At 45.8% G+C, this 24,507-nt stretch overlaps 1 protein-coding gene across 6 annotated transcripts in view; it reads left to right on the top strand.

Annotated features, from left to right (window-relative positions):
* Positions 1 to 24,507, top strand: part of etv7 (ETS variant transcription factor 7) — a 62,286-nt gene that overhangs the window by 8,342 nt on the left and 29,437 nt on the right. For 2 of the 6 annotated variants that reach the window (XM_048552951.2, XM_048552946.2), the window contains exons 2-4: positions 2,270 to 2,402; positions 12,118 to 12,282; positions 18,638 to 18,769. In XM_048552951.2, coding sequence (XP_048408908.1) covers positions 2,270 to 2,402; positions 12,118 to 12,282; positions 18,638 to 18,769 — 430 coding nt within the window. Of the gene's footprint in view, positions 1 to 2,269; positions 2,403 to 10,037; positions 10,134 to 12,117; positions 12,283 to 18,637; positions 18,770 to 24,507 lie in introns of those variants that run through there. The other 4 variants (XM_048552950.2, XM_048552948.2, XM_048552947.2 and 1 more) reach the window with 4 other exon arrangements.

The following is a 24,507-nucleotide window of genomic DNA, read 5'->3' on the forward strand; positions in this document are numbered from 1 at the left end:
ACTGAAGTGGACGACTTCACTTGTATCCAAAATATTCTGCATCTGCCGTGTATTTGTCCAGCCAACATTTCTCACTCACCCTGAAGTCTGTTATTTTCCCCCTCACTGCTCACAATTTGTATCATCAGTAAATTTGGAAACGTGATATTTGACTTCCACGTTCAAATTGTTGCTACATATTGTTAACAGCTGGGGTCCAAGCTCTGATTCCTGCACTATCCCATTTGTCGCCACCTTCCACTCTGAAAGTGACCCATTTATGCCTACTTTACTTGCTGCCTGATAACCAATACTCAGTCCATGCTGGTATATTACCATGAATCTTATGTGCTTTAATTTACACATTAACTCTTACTTGGGAGTTTGTCAAAGCTTTCTGAAAATGAAAATACACCACAATCACTGATTCTCCCTTACCTATCCTTCTAGCTACACCCTCAAAAATCTCCAATAGGTTTGTGAAACATAATTTTCTTTTCATGTGTAATCCCATTGGTATATTTTAAGTGTCTTGTTATCACTTCCTTTATAATAGACTCCAGTATTTTCTCTATGACTGATGTAAAACCAACCAGTCTGTAATTCCCTGTTTTCTCCATGCCTTTTTTTTATACTTTTTGTCACCCTCCAATCTGCAGAGACTGTTGCAGAATCTGCTATATTTCAGAAGATGATAACCAATACACCCACAATTCCCATTGCTATCTCTTTTAGTTTTCTGGTATGCAGATTATCAGGCCTTGGGCATTTATTTGCTTCCGCTCCTATTCATTTCTCCAACACTATCTTTCACTAATAATTCTGCACTGATTTAACTCACCTCCTTACTCTCCAAAGCCTATCTGTTATCCGCAAGTCACCAGTCAAGAGTGTAATGGAATACTCCCCACTTGCCTGGATGGGTGCAGCTCCAACAACACTCAAGAAACTCGACACCATCCAGAACAAATCATCCCACTTGTTTGGCATCACATCCACAAACAGCACCTTGCAAACCCGTGACCACTTCCATCTGGAATAACAAGGGCAGCAGATACATGAGAACACCACCACCTGCAAATTCCCCTCCAAGCTACTCACCTTCCTGACTTGGAAATATATTCCCATTCCTTCACTGTCACCGGGTCAAAATCTAGGAACCCACTCCCTAAGGGCATCGGGGTCAACCTACAGCATGTGGACTGCAGCAGTTTAAGAAGGCAGTTCACCACCACCTTCTCAAGGGGGGAACTAGGGATGGGCAATAAATTCTGGGCCCAGCCAGCAACACTTGCGTCCCATTAAGGCACAGAAATTCACCACGATCTTTAACTCTGTTATTGGGATGTAGACACTGTGGTGTTTATTGACCCTCGGGGACGGTTTACTCCTCCATTCACAGAATCCCTCATGTCACTGAGGGACAGATTTCTTTCCTTAGGGGAACATTAATGAACCAGAAGAACTTTTTAAACTGAATTTAAATTCGCTTATAGCCATGGTGAAGTTTGAGTTCTTGGCTCTGAATTACTGGTCTATTATCACAAGCAGCGTTCTTGGCTCCTGTATTGCAGCTTGTGAAGTGTTTGGGGAGGTATATTGCAAATTGGCTGGTTTTTATACCATGAGACTATGGGCTGGTGGACCCCTTGTCTCTGGGGCCTTGGCATCGATGCTGAGACCTTGTGACTGGCTGTGCTGAGATGTCTTGCTGTGCGCCACACCAAGGGGAGCCATTTTCCTGGAGGCCCACTTCCTAATTGGCTGGGTGCACGCTCACCTTCCAGTTAAAGGCAGCAATGTGCTGTCGAGCCCAACCAGCACTGGGGTTTGCTGAAGCTCCAAGGAGACGGTGGGGCGCTCTCAGTTCGGAATGACACCTTCCAGAACATGGAGCTGCAGGTTTAAGGGAAAGGATTGAGGTGGCTTGGTGGAGGAAGGCTATGCCCTGGAGTGCTGTCAGCCATCATTGTGGCCTTCTGTGTCTGTAAGCCCCTCTTTGTGGCATGGGGCTCCCCATCACTTGCTATTATTATTAGAATACTAATAGACATCCTAACCAACTCCCACCCATCCCATAGAACAGTCTGATTAGAGGAAGCCCTGATCATTTGACTGACTGGCGCTAGATAGAGTATTGTCTGGTGGCACTTGTGACTTCTTTCCTTGTGGGTTGTTGATCTGGACTAACTGTTAACCATACGGCATTCTGCAGTAGGCACTGGCAAGTTGCACTTGGCTATACTGAGCTGTAGAAACTTCCCTCACGTGTGGATTTGTGTTTCCCCAGGAAGAGCATGTTTGTGAAGTGGCAACCTGTAGCCCCATGCCAAGGTCAGTCTCTCCGCCAGTGGAGCTCAGAGCAGTTACCAGTGCCCACAGTCACTCTCAGAATGACCTCAGCCGCTTGCCCAGGACATTGAGTGAGTATCGAATGCCAGATCTTTGCAGATCCCATCTGTTGCCGGGTGTGTTTGGGTCATTCCGACTGCTGGGGACACTACTATGGAACCCAGGTTGCAAACATTTAGCTCCAGTTTCCAGTTGTACCTGGGTCCCAGTCTGAAAAATAACCAAAAGGCAATTTCTACAGGACGCTTCCTGTTTTTAAAAAAAATCTTCCTGACATCTACCGTATATGTTGTATTTATGCAAATATGTACCCCATGTGTTGTAACGTGTGCAGATGTGTATTCCTTACAAGTTCTTTGCGTGTTGTAATGTTTGTACATACATGTGTTCTATGCATGTTGTAATGTGTGTGCAGACGTATACTCTTCAAGTGTGCAGATGTGCACTCTTCACATGTTATGATCTGCACACAGGCAGTATTTCCCTGTGTGATGAATGTGAATGCAGGCGTGTACGCCAGTGTGTTGTCATGTGTATATTGGAATGTGGCTGGTGATGGTGTTGACAGAAGCCTCAGCTGTTCAGAATTCTCTACACACTTGCAGATATCCCGGCAGTGCTGTAAGATAAATGGCAGGCTGGTTGAGAGCATGTCATGAATTTCTGTTGGGTGACTTTGATGGGAGAGGCTCCCTGCTCGTGAGTATAAGGTTGTTTTATTACTCCAGTGTTTGCTGGGACTGAGCTGCTGATTATGATCTACGTGGCACAGGAACAGTTATTGGGAATGTACTGCAATCATTGTGGTTGTACTTCCAGCTTCAAAATTGATAATGCAGTTTCCATGCTGTTTCCCGCTCGTATCGGTATCTGAAGATGTTTCCTGTCTCACAGCCTTTAGGCACCTTGCAATGTTTCAAATGTTGCTCAGTCTCAAATGTGGATGAACTCAGTTTGATCTTGTAGGAGCTGGAATATTTGTGTATCTGAAGCTCTGCAATCCTTTATACATCTCTCTCTTATCTCTATGTTACCTTCCAAGAAGTGAACTCATTAGATCTGTTGTCCCTGACTCTTTATTTTTCTTATGGCAGGACAGTTGGGCACTACATTTGGCACCAACATCCTTCAGTAGGGTTGAGGCCAGGCTACCTTCTCTGTGCCAACTTGTCACCCCTTTTGGACTGGGCCAGTGGAGAGACAAAGTTTATTCTTCAGATCAACGGCTGGCCTCGGAGCTGAGGTGTTAACTCTGTTTTTCTTCCCACAGATGTTCCCTGACATGCCAAGTATTTGCAGCATTTTCTGTTGCGTTTTCAAATTTCCGGCATTCACGGTATTTTGGTTTTGCTCTTTTTATACAACCCCAGGAATCACTTTGTATTCAGTGATCTCTTCCCCACTGCTTTCACTTTCCCCCCCAGTGTATTAAACCAAACCCTGGCCTGTTGCCTTCCATCAGCTCCTGCAGTACTTTACTTTGAATTCTTCCATCCTTCCTCATCTGTATTCTTGGCCAGTTCAGGATATATCTTCCTTTTAGTATTTGTTTCCATCAGAACTCCTGCAATGAGGTACCTGTTCAGTTTGTTCGTGGGATGGATGTGTCACTGATCAAGTCAACAGTTATTGGCTGTCACGAGTTGCTTTTGAGGAAGCGAGGTAAGCTGTCTTTTGAACCGCTGCAGCCCATGTATTGTAGATGGGACTCAGGGTAGTGTCCTAGGCCCAACCATCTTCAGCTGCTTCATCAATGACCTTCCCTCCTTCATAAGGTCAGAATTGGAGATGTTCACCGATGATTGCATAATGCTCAGCACCGTTCATGACTCCTCCAGATACTGAAGCAGCCCATGCTCACACGCAACAAGGTCTGGACAATATCCAGGCTTGGACTGACATGTGGCAATTTACATTCATGCCACACAAACGCCAGGCTGTGACCATCTCCAGTAAGAGACAATCTGTCCCTTGACATTCAATGGTGTTACCATCTCTGAATCCCCCACTATCAACATCCTGGGGGTTACCATTGCCCAGCAACTCAGCTGGACTCCCCACACAAACACAGCGGCTACAAGAGCAGGCCAGAAGCTGGGAATACTGCATCGAGTAACTCACCTCCTGTCTCCTAAAAGCCTGTCCACCATCTACAATGCACAAGTCAGGAGTGTGGTGGAATACTCCCCACTTGCCTGGATGGGTGCAGCCCCAACAATACTCTAGAAGCTTGACACCATCCAGGACAAAGCAGCCCAGTTGATTGGCAATACATCTACAAGCCTCCACTCCTCCTCCCACCGTAGCAACAGTGTGTACTATCTACAAAATGCACTGCAGAAACTCACCAAAGATCCTCAGACAGCATCTTCCAAACCCACGACCACTTCCATCTAGAAGGATAAGGGCAGCAGACATATGGGCAGTACCACCACCTTCAAATTCCCCTCCAAGTCACTCACTATCCTGACTTGGAAATATATCGCCGTTCCTTCACTGTCACTAGGTCAGCATCTTGGAATTCCCTCCCTAATAGCATTGTGGGTCAACCGACAGCAGGAGGACTGCAGCGGTTCAAGAAGGCAGCTCTCACCACCTTCTCAAGGCTGACTAGGGATGGGCAATTAATGCTGCCCAGTCGGCAATGCCTACATCCCACAAAAAATGAATAGAAAAAAAGATGATGACGGTGCATATAGTGTTGAGGAGGCGGGTAGGCTGCAGAAGGACTTGGACAGGCTAGGAGAGTGGAAAAGAAATGGCAGATGGAATATAATTGAATGGCAAAGTGCAATGGTTATATTGTTTCTTGTTGGAGATGGTCATTGCGTGGCACTGAAGTGGGTAAGAGACTGTCACAATGCACACATCCGTCTAAGGCTGACCGTAGTAGCCTTGCTGCGAATTCATGGAATTGCTTCAGTACTTGGAGCCGTAGGTGGCAATGAATGTTATGCAATCATCAGTGAACATCCCCAGTCCTGATTTTATTGTTGAGGGAGGGAAAATGAAGCACTTGAAGATGGTTGGGCCGAGGACACCATCCTGAGGTACTCCTGTTGTGTTGGCCTCGGACTGAGATAATTAGCCATCAGCCTCCACAGACATTGTCCTTTTGTGCTAAGTATGTTTGCAGAGGTTCTCATTGCCTTAAGTCTTGTAAGATTTCCTCAGTGTCAGGTTCAGCTAAATGCTGACTTAATGTCAAGGAAAGTCACTCTTGCCTCATCTCCCATTCCTGCCAATTTCCTTTTTGTTTGCCTCTTAATTCATTTATTTGTAGAATAATTTACTGTTCCTTTTTTAATATTCCACAGTGCATTCCTTATTCTTCTCTGAGCCCTTTTTCCCTTACTTTCTTGTAATTTCTCTGACTAATACCAATGGTACACACATCCTACTTTTTGACAAGTTTCTCATGTCTGTTCATCCACGTAACCTTCAAATTTGAAACCATCCCCCTTTTCGTGGCATCTATTCGCTCTACGTGTTTTCTGTTCACTGAGGATAGCCTAATCCTGTACATGTAATGCTGTCCTTTACAGGGCAGTTTGGATCATGGAAGTAATACACTTCATTGCTGCAAAATTTCTCAAATTTGGTACTAACTTGTCCCAAGTTATACAATGTCTTTATATTCCTGTTAAAAGGATGTACAGTGCTGTTTAACACTGAAGCTTGGAATAGGTTCAAGCAGGAAGTTTGGACTTTTTTTTTTATCAGTTTAATAGAATCAAACTTCACCTGGCTTGGACTAAGGACTTAGTACATACATAGTTAGCCTTTAAACACTAGGCCATTGGCACCAGCACTCGGAGATACTGGCTCTGAGTCACAAAGGGACACTTGTGTACATCTGGCTACTGGCTGTTGCATGGATGTGGTGCTGGCCCATATATGGGTACTGGGCTCAGATACAGACGTAAGTACTGTCTCAGAAGTGGGCACTGACACACAAACAACACTGCTCCACGTGTCACTGGCGAGAGCACTAGTTCATGCAGGAACACTGACACTGGCCTCCAAGAAGCCCAGGTCTCTGCTCATGTGAGGACGGTAGAGCAGCTCACATTAAACCATTTTGGATAGATAGCAGAGCTTCAGTGTTTAAAAACTGTCTTGACCACACAGTATGCCCCACTTGCACCTTCTCCCATTGACCCACAGTGACTACATTTTAAAACAGCTTCACTCACTGGGTGATTAATAGAATTGTACAGCATAGAAATGGACCCTTCTGCCCAACTCATCCAGACTCAACCAGACATCCCAGTCTGACCTAGTCCCATTTGCCGGTGTTGGCTCGTGTCCTTCTAAACCCTTCCTATTCATGCATCCATCCAGATGCCTTTTAAATGTTGTAACTGTACCAGCCTCCACCACTTCCTGTTGCAGCTAATTCCATACACACACCACCCTCTGTGTGGAAAGGATGCCCCTCCGGTCCCTTTTAAATCTTTCCCCTCTCATCTTAAACTTATGCCCTCACCCTACCCTAGGGCGGCACAGTGGCTCAGTGGTTAGCACTGCAGCCTCACAGAGCCAGGGACCCGGGTTCGATTCCACCCTCGGGTGACTGTGCAAACTCCACACAGACATTCTCCCCGTGTCTGCGTGGGTTACCTCCGGGTGCTCCGGTTTCCTTCCACAGTCCAAAGATGTGCAGGCTCGGTGGATTGGCCATGCTAAATTGCCCGTAGTGTTAGTGGGTTATGGGGGATGGGTCTGGGTGGGATGCTCGAAGGGGCAGTGTGGACTTGTTGGGCTGAAGGGCCTGTTTCCACACTGTAGGGAATCTAATCTGATCTAGGAAAATGACTTTGGCTATTTACCCTATGCATGCCCCTCACGATTTTAGAAATCTCTGAGGTCGCCCTTCAGCCTCCGATCCAGGGAAAATAGCCACAGCCTATTTAGCATCTTGTTTGACCTCGAATGCTCCAGTCCCAGCAACATCCTTTAAATCTTTTCTGAACTTTTTCAAGTTTAACAACACCCTTCCTGTAGAAGGATGACCAGAATTGTGTATCGTATTCTAAAAGTGGTCTCACCAGTGTCCGGTACAGCTGCAATATGACATCCCGACTCCCATACTAACTACTGACCAATGAAGGCGAGTGTGCCAAATGCCGCCTTTACCACTCTGTCCAGCTGCGACTCCACTTTCAAGGAACTCTGCACCTGAACTCCTGGGTCTCCTTGATAATAAAGTGTGAAGCTGGATGAACACAGCAGGCCAAGCAGCATCTTAGGAGCACGAAAGCTGACATTTCGGGCCTAGACCCTTGCTTTCCTGCTCCTCTGCTGCTTGGCCTGCTGTGTTCATCCAGCTCCACACCTTGTTATCTCGGATTCTCCAGCATCTGCAGTTCCTACTATCTCTCCTGAGGCTCTCTTTTTCAGCAACCCTCCTCACGTCTCTAACATTAACTGTGTAAATCCTGCCTGGTTTGCCTTACCAAAATGCACGCCTCTCATTTATTTAAATTAAACTCCATCCGCCACTCTTCAGCCCACTGGCCCATTTTTATCAAGATTCTGTTGTACTCTGAGATAACCTTCGTCATTGTCCATTTTACCACTAATTTTGGTGTCATCTGCAAACCTACTAATTCAGTTGAGACATCTGGTTGTACTCAGTTCTGCAGAGACCACACTGGTTACAGTGCATTCTAATAGCACTTTTACGTTTAATCATTATTTGCAAATTAATAAGCTTGCTAGAATGATACTGTCTCCATTTTGTTTTGGTGTTGACCGCGGTACATATGCCAAGTATCAGTATGACTGTGCCTGCTCGATCTTCATCGAAGCAAACAACTGTTTTACTCAGTGCTCCTCAACTCCCTCCCTCTTGCTGGTTCCCTCCTCCACCCTCACTCTCCCACTCACTGTTCCTCTCATCACTTCCTGCTCTTGACTGCTCCCTTGCTGCTTCCTAACCACGACCTGAAGTCAGCTGAAGAGAGGTGGTGAGAGGCAAGATGTGGGAAGGGGGCAGAGGGTTGGGACAGAGAAATAGTAACTGGGAGGGGGTGAGTTGGTTGAGATGAGGGGGGGGTGTTGAGTGAGGAGCAGGTAAGCAGGAAAAATAGTACACTAATAAGTTGAGAGAGAGAAACTTTGGCTTGTTGGATTCAAGGCAGCATCAGTAGGTATTTGATGTTAAAATAACAGGTCAAGACCGTAACCCAGGCTTATTACATGTGTTCTTATGGGAAAGATATTTTGTAGAATACATTTTTATTAGGAGTGCTAAACAAGGCTCTCATTCAATTGCTATCTTGTGTGAAGACCACTTTATTGCCCTGTTTTTTTTGATTGTAGGTTGACTTAGGAAATGGATTGTTTTACAAACCAAGGATCAGTGAGTGATTTCTGCAGTTTTTGTAAAAAAACACACGTTACGTGATGCTCTTAAGTGCTGTTTGCAGAGCTGCTGGATAAGTTTGTTGGGGGAAGGGTCACGGAGGCGCAAGAGCTAAGTGGCGTGTTGAACAGGGGTTTCACTGGCAACAAGTAGCTGATTGGTTTGTAGACTGGTGGCCATTATTAACAGAGCTCTTCTGCCTGCCAACAGCAATGTGATTGGTTCTCGGGTAGCTGACCAACTTGGGGATGTGAACAAGACAAGGAGACGCCTTCAGATCCCCTCCAGCTTAGGTTCTCGCTCTCGCTCTGTGCTCTACACTGCCAGCATTGACCCTAAAGAAAACCAGTTTGTTTCTCATTCAGTAATTGCAAATATCCTGGAAGAAGATTGTGAAGCAGCATTCTGATCAGGTCAGGAATCATCTCAGTAAATCCTGTGAACAGGGACCTCTGAACAGCATTCCCAGTCTTTCCCTGCATCCATAGCACCTGTATTTTTTTCCTGCCTGTGGGTGTAAGGGGGAGTTTCTTAAGGCAATTAGAATTTTAACTTGGAGAATAGTACGCTGACAGTTCGTGATTATTTACCTGTAACTAGGTTTGATTTATGTGTAATAAAAAATGGTTTTCGCGAAGTACAGAAACATGGACAATGCATTCTATCAGCATGGGTCAGAAAGAAACGTAAGCTGGGAAATTCTGCATACTTTTAAAATGTTTGAATTTTGTAATGGCTCTAGGCATAGCAAGGCTTGATTTCCAGCACACTACCCTCGTGATGTTTTAAGGAAGGGTCACTGGACCCGAAACGTTAACTCTGTTTTCTCTTTCACAGCTGCTGCCAGACCTGCTGAGCTTTTCCAGTAACTTTGCTTTTGACCCTACTAATATTTGGTATTTATTGCATCCTGACTGCTGAGCAACAAAACTTTAGATGTTAGAATAAGCCTCTTTGTTTCTCTCTCCTTCCTGTCGTTTAACTAGATGTTCACTTTTGGAATTATAACCCTCCCTTCATGCTTGATTCCTGGCTGCCCATTTGAGGAGCTGACACATTCCTCAAAGGGTGAGCCTTGGCTCAGGTCTCTCTCCCAGGATCACTGTGTGGTTGCTTCTTAATGCTTTCTGAGTCAGCTGAGCTGACACCCTCAGTCATTTCCTCTGTCTTCCTCTTCCAATCCGCCCCCCCCCCCCCCCCCCCCCCCCCCCCCTCCTGTGGAGACGATCCTTTAATTGACTGTCGAGATTTGAGCGTAAACACGGTTTCCTGTTCCCGCACAACACACCCAATTTTCGCTTCTGCATTTCTCGGCAGGTCATGCACAGACCAACGTGAGAAATATGTGTTTTATTTGAAACATTTGTTTGGCCCTTTTCCTTAAGGAGTGCTGGAAACACCCAGTATAGCGGGGCTTTCCAGCTGAGTGCAGGTAAATGAGCAGGTCGGCTTCCTGCCAAGAGGTGATATTTATTTGGCAGCGATATTAAAGCGTTGCTTCACAGACTTAAAAGGAACAGCAGAGGAATTAGCTAAGGCCCTGTAGCTTTTTGCAAAACCAGGGAAAGCAAGGTGTAGACAAAAGGAGAATAGGATGTAGGGGAGTGGTTCGTATCCTGTTCATTGTATGTGTAAATCAAGGCAAACCTGGCCATGAGGGAGTCGGCATAACTGGAACTCCGACCAAGAGCAGAGCTGTAGACTATAGCAGACCCTTAGCAAGTACCTGCTCCCAAGCGAAGTCAACATCACGGGGGAAGCGAGGTTAAATTCAATTCCATTTCCCACTCCGTCTCGGCATGAATATCTACCCTCCCAAGTCGAATTCTCACTGTAGGTGCCATACAAGTCAGATTTGTGGCATGGCAGTCCGCAAAGCCTCAGTAAATGAGTAGCTAAACCGACCAGCTTGGCACTAGGTTCAAAGGCTAGTTTGTGATCTCAAGCAGCCAGTACCCAATGTCCCTGATATTGGGAAATGGAAACTGCTCCTCAGCTTCCTGTCCTGTCCATATCGGACAGTTGGCATCTGCTGAGGGTAATATTGGTCACAGTCCGTTAGAACTCCTCTTTGGAGAGTACAAATTGGCTGTGGTGTTGGGGATTTCAAGAGAATAAATACTTACAGCAATCCTTTTGATTTGTTACTGGGAGGTTGGCATTTGCTGATCAATGTTTATTGCTCATTCCTAATCTTCCTTGCAGTCCGTATGCTGCAGGTAGAGCCACCGTGCTGTTAGGGAGGGTGTGTCTGGATTATCACCCTAAGTGTTCCCAAGTCAGGATGGAGAGTGGCTTGAATGGGAACTTGCAGGTGGGTCGTGTTCCCGTGTACTGGCTGCCCTTGTTCTCCTGGTGTTGGAGGTTATGGATGATGGTATCTAAGGATCCTTGGTGAGTTGCTGCAGGGCTTCATGTCTGTGACACATTCTACATCCACCAAGTGCGAGTGGTGGAGAGGGTGTGTGTGTTTGTGTGAGGTGCCACTCAAACAGGATGCCTTGTCCTGGATGATGTTGAGTTGTTTCACTGTTATCGGAGCTGCACCCGTCTGACCAAGTGATGAGCATTCCATCACATTCCTGACTTGTGCCTTGTAGATGGCAGAAAGACTCTGGGGAGTCAGGAGGTGAGTTGGGGGTGGGGGGAGGGGGGGGAGTCAGTTGGTTGAACAGCTGGTTTGCAACGCACTAACAGCAGCGTGGGTTCAATTCCTGCACTGGCTGAGGTCACCATAAGGTCACGTACCTCATTAACCTCTCATCTCCCCTTGGGTTAAACCACCACCAGCCATCTCTTTCTAAGAAAGAGAGCAGCCCTATGCTCCTCTGGGACTCGGGCAGCTTTACCTCTACCTGAATGTTACCGAATCGACTGGGCGGGTTTGCCATTGGTGCTTGGGTAGTCCATCCAGTTTTTCCTCTTTTTGCAACATCTTTGGAGTAGTTTGACATGGCTGGCTGAGCGCTTCACTGGGACCATCTCAAAGAGAATTTGAGAATCATGTGTCACTGAGATGGGAGATTTCCTTCACAGAAAAACATTCAAACCAGATGAAGCTTTGAAACAGTTCGATAGTTTCATGGTCACCAGATTTGAGATTGACTTTTTACTCCGAATTCCTTCAGTTCAGTGAATTTCAATCCACCGGTTATAGAAAAATAGGATTTCAGTTAATTTCCCCAGAGCACTAGTCCATAACATCTGAATTATAATAATTGACATGCAATCATTCCAGTCAACATTTGGATTCTTCTGGTAGAGTGAATGTGGTCTATTGCCTGTTTCAATTGATGATCTAAAGTCGCTACATCCTGGTATTTCCCCTACACTGTAAGAAACTACACTCAGATATATTTGTGGGAGTGTGGCTACCTCTCGGTAAACAGTGGTTTTGTGTTGTTGATTTATGACAGAAATGCAGCCATCACTGTGGAGCAAGGCAGATGTCTCACAGTGGCTGAAATGGGCAGAGAGAGAATATTCCCTGCGGTTTATTGAGGAGAGCAAGTTCGAAATGAATGGAAAAGCTCTCTGCCTGCTCACCAAGGATGACTTTAGGCACCGCTCTCCAAGTTCAGGTAAGAGCTGCTCAGGGTTTTTGTTCAGAATTTGCTGCGATACAGGAAAGATGACATTAAACTGGAAAAGGGTGCAAAAAGGATTCACAGGGACGTTATCAAGATTGGAGGGTTTGAGTTATTAGTAGAGGCTGGGTAGTTTGGGACTTTTTTCACTGGGCTGAGGGGTGACCTAATAAAACCACGAGGGCCATAGATAAGGATAAATAATATTCATGGTCTTTTCCCCAGTGTAGGAGAATCTGAAACTTAGATGGCATAGATCTAAGATTTAAAAGGGACTTGAAGGGCAACTTTTTCCACACAGAGGATGGTGTGTGTATGGAATGAGCTGCCAGACGAAGTGGTAGAGTGGATACTACATTTAAAAGACATTTGGACAAGTACTTGAATAGGAAAGTTTCGAGGGATATCAGCGAAATGCAGGCAGATCAGGCTAGTTCGGTTTAGGAAACTTGGTCTGCATGGACATGTTGGGCTATGACTCTATGACTATAAGCCTTATAGTGTTTATAAACAGAAAGTAACACAGTGCCCCAGTCAGGAATACACTGGGGACAGTAGTTCAGTGAATCTAGAATATGTTATACACCTGAGGATAAAAGTTCTATTCGTCAGGAAAGTAACCAGTCTGGAATATGTAAAACTTATAAGAATAGCCGTTGTATGCTGATCTTGGATTTAATGATAGTTGCATCTGTCAAAACATCTCAAAGTATCTAACAGAGGCTCAATGGCAACCAAAGGATACTAGAGAAAATGCACACCGTCTTCTCAGTGCAGTTTGGACACTGGTTCATGTCTCATGAAGTTGCTAAGTGTGGAGTGTGTAAATTGAGAAAAGGACAATGTTCCTTGTTTAACTTTCAAAGTGACCTCTGCGTCCAGGAGGTCAATCCTTTCGGAGAAACTGTGTGTGTGTTGCCGAATGCCTAGATTAGAGCACCTGCTCATGTCCCGGAGATGTCCCACATCCCCTTGCTGGAGGAGCAGATACAAGTCCCCAGCCCTTTCCACACAGAGAGAGCACTAGTTTGGAGATTTTGTGACCTGAGCAAGGCTGGCCCCTATCCCAAAGAGATGGCGACTGCTTCTTCAGGCTATTATCCGGCTCATTCCAGGGGGGAAAAGCTTTAGATACAACCTATCTGACCTCCTAAGGCAGCTGTTGCTTTACCTAGTCTGTGACTCTGGATACATTTGTCCAGGGATTGCAAACTCTTCCCCCCTCCCATTTCTTTCTTTCCATTGAATGCCTGACTCTCTCTGATCAAACTGAGCTGAACCTCCTCCAAAGTTTTACATTTTGAGTTCGATTGTTTTTAATAACCATCGCAGCACGAAGTGAACCGTTATCTGATTGCCGTGGGCTGACACTTAGTTTGAATCCTTGCTGCTGTGCGATGCTAAGGTCAGTGGGCAGTGCCACCTTTCCCCTGGCTGATGTCTGTCTGTGACGTGGCACATGCGATAATGCGATTGTGCACGTACACTGCATACCTAGTGGCAGCGTTGACAATAGAGAGAAGTTAGCAAAGCTCTCAGAGATAAAGGTGGGATCTGGTGAGCATGGGCCCAGTCTGATGGAAAATGAAGGTGGGCAAAAGAGGAGCATGTGTTTGGACAATGGAGGAGTCACTGGATGGCCCAGCATTTTCTGCCCATCCCTTGTTGCCCTTGAGAAGGTGGTGGTGAGCTGTCCCCTTGAACTGCTGCAGCCCACTAGGGTAGAAATTCCAAGATTTTGACCCAGTGACACTGAAGGAACGTAGACACATTTCCAAGTTCAGAATGTGAAAAGTTTAGACAGGAATGTGTTAAAAGAGCAAATAGCAGCACCGCTCTATAGTGACACTTCCCTCAAGATTTTCCTGAAGACTGACCACGAGGGAAGAGCAACTCTTTTTCCCTGCGGATAGCCACAAGTGGCCATCCTAAGTGAGGAAGGCAGCCTGGGCAGAGGTGGCTGCGGAGGTCGTGGCCTGTGGGTGGCACGAGAGAATCCAGCTCCCGTGCCCACTGAGAATGAATGTTCTGCTGTGCTCTGCCAGGGTATGTACCACTGCCCCCTCAATGCTTCATGCTGCTGTGAGTGTGAGATAGCATTGGAAGGTTGGCAGTGTAGGGTCTATCACACAGGAGGCTGGTGGCAGAAATCTCCATCAGAGTCTCATGTGTAATCAATGCCAGTGTTCGTGTGAGGGGAACAGTGAGCTGGAACTTCTCAATGATTTCTTGGCTAGGGGTGGCAGCTCACAATGCAGAGATCATTGTGCATCTGTCTGCATCATCTGATCCCACTCCAGGGAGAATAAGAAATGAAGCTCACTCCTCCCTGCAGTCCCATCTCCACCAGCTGCTCTGAATGGAAGAGATGGAGGGACTGGCAGAGGAGCAGTGACACAGAGGGCAGAGATCATGCAGATACTGGGGTGAGTGGCAAAGGAGTTTGCCAAAGCTCTGTCTGATATTGCGAGTCTGACGTAGAGTGTGTGGCTGTCGACATGGATAGAGTGGCGACCACTGTGGCGAAGCAGGTCCAGAAGAACCATCGGTATGTACTTGGGCCTTAACTCCATTGCTCAAGTCATGGATACATTCATCCAATGGGTCAGTGAGAGGACGCTGAGGGACCTTGTCTTCACTTGTAGAGCCGGAGAATCATTAAGCACAGAAACAGACCCTTTAACCCAACTCATCCATGCTGACTGGGTTTCCTAAACTGAACCAGTCCCATTTGCCAGCATTTGGCTCGTATCCCTCCAAACCTTTCCCCTCCACATACCTGTTTGAATGTCTTTTAAATGTTGTAATTGTACCAGCCTCTGGCAGCTCATTCCACACACCCCACTCTGTGTGAAAAAGTTGCCGCTCGAGTCCCTTTTTAAATATTTTCCCTCTCACCTTAAACCTATACCTTCTTGTTTGGGACTGCCCTATGCTGGGAAAAGACCTGGCTATTCAACCCACCCAAGCCCCTCATGATTTTACAAATTTCTATAAGGTCACCTCTCAGCCTCCAGCGCTCCCAGGGGAATAAAGCCCCACCCTATTCTCCCCCCCCCCGCCCCCCGCTTTTAACTCAAACAGAATTCCAACTGTCCGCATCACCTCAGGGCTGAGGGGTTTCCCAGTGTGCACGGACAGGAGGAGGAGGAGAGACAGGGAAGGTCTCCTTGGGATGGTGCAGAAGTGGTCGGGAGCTTCCTGCATCATAGTTGTGCCAACGAGGGTGGCAAAGGGACAGAGTGGAGAAAGATTGTTGAAGACACTTGGCGTAGACGGGTGTAAATCTCCATCCAACGTGAAACTGGACACACAGACAGCATTTATTGTGGTGATGCTGTGGTCTGTTCAGCCTCCGGTATTTTCTGTGTTCCTTGTAGGTGACCCTGTGCCTGACCACCCCCCACCCACACACACACTGGGAAGTAGTGTTAATGGCAACAAGGTGGTGATTTTGTGTGGCCCTCTGAGAGGAACAGCACCTCCAGAAAGTGGTATCTGCGGCTCAAGATTTGGGTTTCTGCGGTCCAGCTTCTCTGCGTTGCTATATTATATCAATGGCCCTTTGCAAACTAAGAGAAAAACAGAAATTACTGGAGAGTTGAAAAGGGACTTGCAATGTTAAATTGACTTCTCTCCACATGCTGCTGGGTTTCTCCAGCAATTTCTGATTTCCAGCATCTGCGGCTTTTTGTTTTTTTTTACTTATTTGCAAACTGAGGCTTGATTCATCTAAATGCAGCCCTGTGTAATCCTGCAGGACGCCACACTGATACTCTGAGCAGGACCTTTTGTAGGTACAAAGAAAACAAATTGAATTACAGTTTTAATACCACAAGTAAAATACCTCAACATTTTAAAGCAACAGAACAAGTCCTTCCTTGAGAGCATGAACACGTCTGCACCATAGTTAACTCATGGCTCTGCTTAGCCATGTATGTTTGTGCAAACTCAATGGTCTTTAGGTCAATGGCTGAAAATCTGACGCCTTGGCTGTCAGTGATAAACTGGACAAATCATCCGTCTTTCCTCAAACGTGAAATAGAGATCTCTCCAATGCACTTGTGTGCTGCAGGTTGGGAGATGCCAGTCCTGGTTGGGGTTCAATATGAGCTGGTGGTGAGGAGGTTTATTGTTGCTCTGGTTTTCACCGCAGACAGTGCCACCTCCTACACCCACATGGTTACAGACCTGCCTGCAGGAGGTGACAGTGTACCTGGTGGGGTTGGGGGGGGGGGGGACTTCCAGCACTGCCTTTCACTCAGCTGCAGTGAGTCGGGGGCTATCGGTGCATCTTCAGTCAGTACACCACTCAATGGCACTGAAGACCCTGGTTCCCCTCTTGTTCCGTTAGCACTGGGCATTGCTCCTCCTCAGCAATGCTAATACAGCAGCGGGGTTAAATTACTCAAATATCTGACATTGAAGTACTGGCTGTGAAGGAAGATCAGGATTGAGCTGTTTGTTCTCTCTCTTGTGAATTTTGACTTTGTCAGTCTACCGTCCTCATGTCCTCATGCAGCTGCTACCGTGCTGGTGAAAGGCCATTCTTCATCACCCAGAACTGGTTTTCCTCCTCCTCCTCCTCATGTGCAAAGTCTTCCCACACCTTCTCCCACCATCACTTCACATAGTCTTCTCCTTTCCTCCTGCATTGCCCTGTCCTCCTTCAATCTTCCCCCTGTAAGTGTCTGTACTTGATAATATTCCTGTTTTCCCCCTCTCCAATCTCACTCCAACCCATGTCCTCATGCCCAGCATTAGTCCCTTATTCAATTCACTATCGTGTTCTCCCTCCTACTTACCCCGTTGTGTTCCTTCCTCTAATCATGTGGTTGCCCCCACTTTGCCCCTCTGTGATTCTGCCCTCGAGCCCGCTGTCCTCCCTTTGTTCCCCAGGATCCTTCCAGTGCTCCCAATAACCACGCTGTTTAATTTCCATTTACTCCTGTTCCTTTCTACCTGCCCCACTCTTGGATCTGTACCTTTTTGAGGAGACCCCATTTTCTCCCATGATAAGGTTTGCTGGCATCAGCCTCTGCCTCTCGGGCAGGCTTCACACCTTGGCCTTTAAGACTTTGCACCCAGAAAGTTTAGGAAGTCGGTGGCCTAGTGGTATTATCAATAGGCTATTAATTCAGAGACTCGGGCAACTTTCTGGGGCCGCGGTTGGAATCCTGGAATTTGGATTCAATTAAAAAAGATCTCCTGATGACCATGAAACTATTGTCTGAAAAACCAGTTCGGTTCGCTCGTGCCCGTTAGGGGAGGAAGTCTACCACCCTTGCCTAGCTGTGCCCTCATTGTGACTCCAGATTCTCGGCAACGTGGTTGATTCCAAACTGCCCTCTGGCCCAGCCTGTAACACCCACATCCCGTGAATGAATGAAAAGCAGTTTGGTTTAGATGGAGGTGCATAACATGAAGAAATTTGTCGTCCCTGGAGCAGAAGTCAGGCACATGCCTCATAGTTGGCTTTGAAAACATATGCTTCCCATTCTGGCCAACAAATTTGTGCCTGGGGATGTAATTTCAGTGGAGCTAGGGTCTTAATGAGTATCTATGACATGCTGATCAACATAAAGGAGGTTCCCAGCCATTGGTTCTAAAAACATAATCACAACACTTTAACATAGTGTCCCCTGCCGGACCATGTGAAAACAGCTTGGAAGATTCCATTCGCTTTGTCACAATTCAGAAAGTAATGTTTGTGGCTTTAGGCAAGGCCCTTTAATTCTCTCGGTGGGGGCAGTAGCAGGGTTGGGGGTGGCGATGTGTAAATACCAGATTGAAGGGACTCTCACTTTATTGGTCAGAAGCCCATGTGTGAGGTGGGCATGTGTTAGGTGTTTCAGAATAGTACCACACATAACATCTCAAGACACATTACAATTGTGGTGTAAGTCTTCAGAAAGGAGATGGAGAACACCTTACTCAGTAAGGAAGGATGATATATCGAGTTGCTCCTTCATAGTGCTGCCCCTGTGCTTCCAGTGGCCGGGTTTAGAAGATTAGCTGGAGCTGAAATGGCCAGGATTCTGGAACCTCTCTCCTGATGGGATTGGGAATGAGCTAAGGAAGGGCAGAATGTTTCTTTGCTTCGTGCCAAAGTGGACCGTCATGTAGCAAAGCTACAAAGCCCCAAACTGCGGACTCATTCCATGTCACTGACCCCTGTGTGTCTTGTCAACAGATAGTTCCTGATGGGAACGTTGATGCCATGCCTGCAGGCCGTTCCGCAGTGAGGGCAGTAGGACTGAGATTGGGTCAGGGACAATTCCCAATGAAACGGTTGGAAAAATCCAGAAATCCTCCAATACAAAGGGTTTTAATTCAATTTCTCTTTTAGGGGACGTGCTGTATGAAATACTGCAACAGATCAATAACTACAGAAACTTTGCACAGAGGAATTTCATCATGAATGTGCCAGCAGAACAGGCCATGCACACCTCCCCTGGAACTCTTCTCAACCCCTTCGAAGGTATGATTGTATCCTTCAGGCAATTTCCTGGGAGACCCCACTTCCAGTATCAATTACAGGTTGGGGAAAGCTCAATACGGAGCATCACTCGGGGCCATATCGTCCCTACATGACTAACACTCATCCCCAGGCCAAGGTGGACAGAGAGCTGGGACCTGAGCAGGTTTACTCATGGATCTCCAGGAAATGTGGGAATGATAGCCACTGAGGTTGGACTGTGCAGAGTGAGCCATGTGAAACCCATTTTCCAAAGGAGACGCTGCAAACATTGGTAATGGTGGCTCAGTCGATGAGAAGTGCACAGAAGTAAAATTATGAAGAAGTGATTGAGGGAACTAAAAAAAAAAGTTCACATCAGCTCAAGCCCATTTAAAATTCCCTGTGTCATACTGATATCTCAGATCCTGTTTCGATCTAAAAGACTGATACAGACAGGAAGGGAATCAGAGGTGATAGAGAAAAGACAGGAAAGTGGAGTTGGAGATTATCAGATCGGCCATGATCTCATTGAATGAGACTCATTGGGCTGAATGCCCTATTTCTGTTTCTACATATTATGTTTCTGCCTTTTTCCCCTTGTGCTTATCTTTGTCAAATTAGACATTATCCTCTCTGCTCTTTTAAAAAGAAAAATGTATTTGTTTAGAACCATTCTGGCAAAAATTAGCCATCGGTGCAAGCCTGTCATTGAAAGCTGTAATTGGCCAGACTAGTGCAGAAAATGAGTGGGTCGGGGCCTCGTTTATCTGTCCCTAATCTCTCTCCCCTGTCCAGTAAAAGACAGGGGATGAAGGTGATGGATCTCCAGTCTCAGACAGATTTGTCCGAGGACAGCAGGGTAGATTATTGTTTGTCACATCCCTCTGTAGTGGGACAGTCATTGCAGAAGCCCCCTTTGCTTGGGGATCCGGGTTCGAATCCCACCACAGCAAGCGGTGGAATTTGAATTCAATAAATATCTGGAATTAAAGGTCGAATGATGACCATGAATCCATTTATTGATTGTTAGAAAAACTCATCTGGTTCACTAATGTCCCATAAGGAAGGAAACTGCCATCCTTAATTAGTCTGGTCTACATGTGACTCCAGACCCACAACAATGCGGTTGACTCTTACCTGCCCTCTGGGCAATTTGGGATGGGTAATAAATGGCAGACTGGTCAGCGATGTTCTCATCCCATGACTGAATAAAAAAAGGTGGACCTCATGATCAATTGGAATATTTGATCAACCTTCAGCCGTAGGTTCTGGTCAATAAAATGGTTTCTGTAAATATAATGTTTTACTACGAGGGGAATTCAATGCTAGATTACAGAGGTGATACTTTGGTGAGGGTATTGGTGAGACCCCATCTGGAGGACTGTGTACAGGCTTGGCCACCATACTTATGGAGGATGCTAATGTATTGGAAACAGTTCGGAGAAGGTTTCCTAGGCTGGAATAAGTGGATTGCCTTATGAGGGAACGCTAGATAGACTAGGCCTGTCTCCCCTGGAGTTTACAAGGGGGGGATGTGACTTAATCAAAACCTATAAGATGCTGAGATGACTTGACCAGGTGCAATGTGAATGTTCCCTGTTATGGCAGAATCTAGAACTAGGGGGCATTGTTTGAAAATAAATGTTGCCTATTTAAGAGAGATGTGGAAACCTACTTTCAGAGGTTCCCAATCCCCAGAGAAATATCTTCCTCAAAAAATAGTGGATGCAAAATCTTTAAATATTTTTAAGGCAGAAGTAGATAGATTCTAGCAAGGAGATGAAAGATTATCGGGGATATATGGGCATGTAGAGTTAAGGTTAAAGTTAGATCCACCATTGATTTTATTGAATGGTGAAACAGGCTTGAAGGGCCGAGTGGCATCCTGCTGTTTCGTGTTTGTGCATTCCAGGCTGACCCTTCAGTGAGGCATTGAGAGAGGTTTGTGCTGCCTGAGATGCCCTTTCAGGTGAGATGTTGAGTTGGAATCTGTCAGATCAGGTGTACGTGACTCTATTTGAATGAGATGGCCCTCCCAGCATTTCATCTGACCTTCCTCAAACCAACATAACCAAAAACAGCTTGTGCACTCATTTAGCACTGTGCTGATGTCTACAGCAATACTTCAAATTAGTTCATCGTCTCTGAAACACACTTAGAACATTCTGAGAAAAGCCCGCTTTGACAAATCCCCACACTGGCTTTCAGGAATGATGTGACCCAGCTATGCCCTACATCTCTCACTGAGGTTCCTGAGTTGCCATTCGCTGAACTCTGCGGTGTCAAACATGTTCATCCAATAGCAGAGAGCACTGTCATAACACCATGACTGCCTCAATGCTGCTGTGGAAAACGACCTCTCTGTAGTTAAATGAAGAATTGGCTGCATTTCAGCTGTACACAAGGGAGAAACTAGAATACTGGCATTTAGAAGTGTTTCTTATTGAGACTCGCTGTGAGTCAGACTGAGTTATATTCATAGGTATTCAGCCTGTCAGCATCTTGTAAATAATATTCTGTGTTTGCTTTAAATGGCACAGTGCTGGCGCTCAGTGAGCTGGGACTGAGCAAATTGCAAAACAGACAGCAGCAAATAGAATACTGTTGGAAAATCTCTAGTTCACTTTGTTTAATATTGAGGAATTTCAGAAAGTTTCCCCAGTGGTTTCCAGTCAGTCAATTGTGTGGACTCTAACCCTGGTAACTACACAGATCAGCCAGTGGGACACACCCCAGCCTAGCAATGAATGGTATTTATCAGTTCCTAACAGAGAGGGTTTTGTAGTCAGTTAGACCTGGGAAATAAACAACAGTACTTATCATCAACTCTGCAATAATACTAAGTACAAGAGCTGCTGCTCTGTTCCAAAACACATTGTTTGCATCTCTCCGAGATGTTCAAAGGACTTTTGAGATTCAACAATTTAAATGGGGCCACGAGCGATAAGTTTTTTTTTAAACATGGTTACTGTGGAGTTTCCTCTTCGGCAGTCGCCCTTCTAGAGCAGAGAGGCTATGCTTTGACCTTGCGACCAGCTGACTGTACATGCTATCACTTCTCCCATTGCTTCCATATATGAGTCAGTCTACTTCCTTTGTCGGTAATCATTCCCAGTTCCCATCTGTCCCCTCCCCCGCCACCACTTTCCACTATATCTGTTCCAACCAGTTTCGCTCTTCCCCATGACAGGCAATAACAGTTTCAGCTTCACCAGGAAGTAGAGGGTGTTGTCACGGTGACTCAGGCAGTAAACAGAGAAACAGAAGGAGGACAGGTTCAGTTTCATCTGGTTTTTTTTTTAAGGAACCTGTTCTAATCAGGCACAGAATCGTTAAATAACACAATGCAGAGAGAAACCAGTGACTTCACTATGCTAGTTTTGAAGGAGCATGTCACACACTGAAATGTTTAACTTCCTTTTAAAAGTCAGTCTTAAATCTGCTTCTGTTACCCCTTTAGGTAACAACACCCCAGATCAGAGCAACTTGATGTTGTAACAAAGATACTTACATCCTGTCACCTCTGATTTGTCTACCATTTCTCTCTCTCTGTGTCCCAAAGTCACCATTCCTTCAGTCTTCGAGTCATAGAGGTGTACAGCATGGAAAGAGACCCTTCGGTCCAACTCGTCCATGCTGACCAGATATCCTAAATTAATCTAGTCCCATTTTGGCCCGTGTCTGTCTAAGCTTTTCCTATTCATATCCCCATCCAGATGCCTCCCTCTGTGTGGAAAAAGTTGTCCCTCGGGTCCCTTTTGATATCTTTTTCCTCTCACCTTAAACCTATGACCTCTAGTTTTAGACTCCTCTACCCTGGGGGAAAAAAAGAGTTTGACTGTTTAGCCAATACAAGCTGCTTGTGATTTTATAAACCTCTATAAGGTCATCCCTCAGCCTCTGATGCTCCAGCAAAAATAACCCCAGCCAGTTCAGCCTCTCCCTGTAGCTCAAACCCTCCAACCCTGGCAACATCCTTGTAAATCTCTTCTGAATCATTTCAAGTTCCACAACATCTATTCTATAGCAGGGATACCAGAATTGAATGCAGTGTTCCAAAAGTACTACTTGAAAGTAGTATCTGTGGATTTAATCTAACCCTTCATGGTATTGAACGTCTCGATCGAATTCTCTTAATGTTTCCTGCTGCAGGGAGATAATCGCAGGTTTACCTTTGTCTCGATGTAAGTGCCTTTTTGCTGGCCTTCTCAAGAATTGATTACTTAATTAAGACTCAGTAACATATGAAGATGGCAGGTGTTGTGTTGTGACTGCAGAGTGTGGCAGCTTTTGGGTTGCAAATGTGATCTAGAGCAAATACCTCTCCTGCAACTCTGGTGTTGTCAGCTCAGAGTTGGAGCTGGAGGCTGAGCTGCAGACCACCGGACATTGGTTCCAGAAGGTGGTCAAACATTTTAGGGGCAGATATTGATGCTCTGGTAGATGGAAGTGCTGGATTCTTGGGCTTTAGTCAGTTGTCCAACAGGTTTAAGCTTCTTGCAGTCTGCATGGCTGGGAGTGGGCACTGCACAGTAATTGACCAAACTGACTGTAACACTATGGCACAAGAAGTAATAGAAACATAATTATAGAGGAGCCGGACGAGACCATTCAGTCCTTTTGAGCCTATCCCATATAGTTAACATTTCTAGCAGAGGGACTTAATAACAATGTTGGGGATAGTATAGTCAGTATTGTTAGCTAATGGTGAACCTTATGGAATGGAGAGCAGATTATTGATGTTAATGCTTGACAGAGAAGTAATAGAGTTTTGGGTGAGTTATTATGGGCGAGTTTTCACATTAACAGGATGTGATCAGCGGCACTCTGCAGGGATTTTTACCGGGGCCTCAACTATTCATTGATTATTTTGGAGACAATTGGATAGAGAGCCTGGCAATGACAGGCAGATCAATGGCCTTATCATTAGCCCAGATTGAAATGTAACATTATAAAGCTGTGAACAGACAACGTAAACTGTTTAAAAGTGGATTACATAATCTTTCAAATTGTCAAATGTGATATCATCCACGTTGGATCTAAAATGGATAGAGTAGAGGATGTTCTAAATGGTGAGGAATGAGCAAAAACTGGAGACCCAAACACCAAGGAACCCTTCCATTGATTAGTGATTTACTCAAGGGCTTGGCCTCTGCTCATGTCCCCGTTGTGTCACCATCTCTCTCTCCCACCAACTTCAGCATCTTCCACTTACCTCTTCCGGTGCTAATCAAAGCCTGTCATTTTCAATCTCGACGAGCAGCATGTCCGAGAATGCATGAAGTTGTTTCCTGTTGTCTCTCATGCTTAAAGCAGGCACAAGTTCTCTTCCCGAAGGATCTGCCATCAAAAGCAGCCGTAGCCTTTCAGATTCTAGCTCTCCCACCATCGCGAGTCACTGGTTCTACAATTGGCTAAGGCTCACAGCCCTGACCTGGCTCGACAGCTGTTTAGACAATGACTGAGCTCCCTGTTGTGACCCTGATGCCCCTGACCTATGTGTGGACCTCATTAAAATCCATCTTGGTGCAACAGTGATCTTTCTATCTTGTGGTGTAGAATACAAAGGAGTAGAAGTCTGATACAAACCCGTTGGCCGACACCCAGAGTAACCATGAATTGTACAGGAAACTCCGCTTTAGGGAAATGGAGAAATATTCCCAGTTTGGAGATCAGGAATACTGTTCGGAGGTGAGGGTAGGGAGTGAGGTATGAGGAAAGGGAGGTGGGAGTGCTAATAAAATCACGGAGAGCCAGGG

Source organism: Stegostoma tigrinum, chromosome 21 (assembly GCF_030684315.1).
Source record: "Stegostoma tigrinum isolate sSteTig4 chromosome 21, sSteTig4.hap1, whole genome shotgun sequence".
Taxonomy (NCBI): Eukaryota; Metazoa; Chordata; class Chondrichthyes; order Orectolobiformes; family Stegostomatidae; genus Stegostoma; species Stegostoma tigrinum.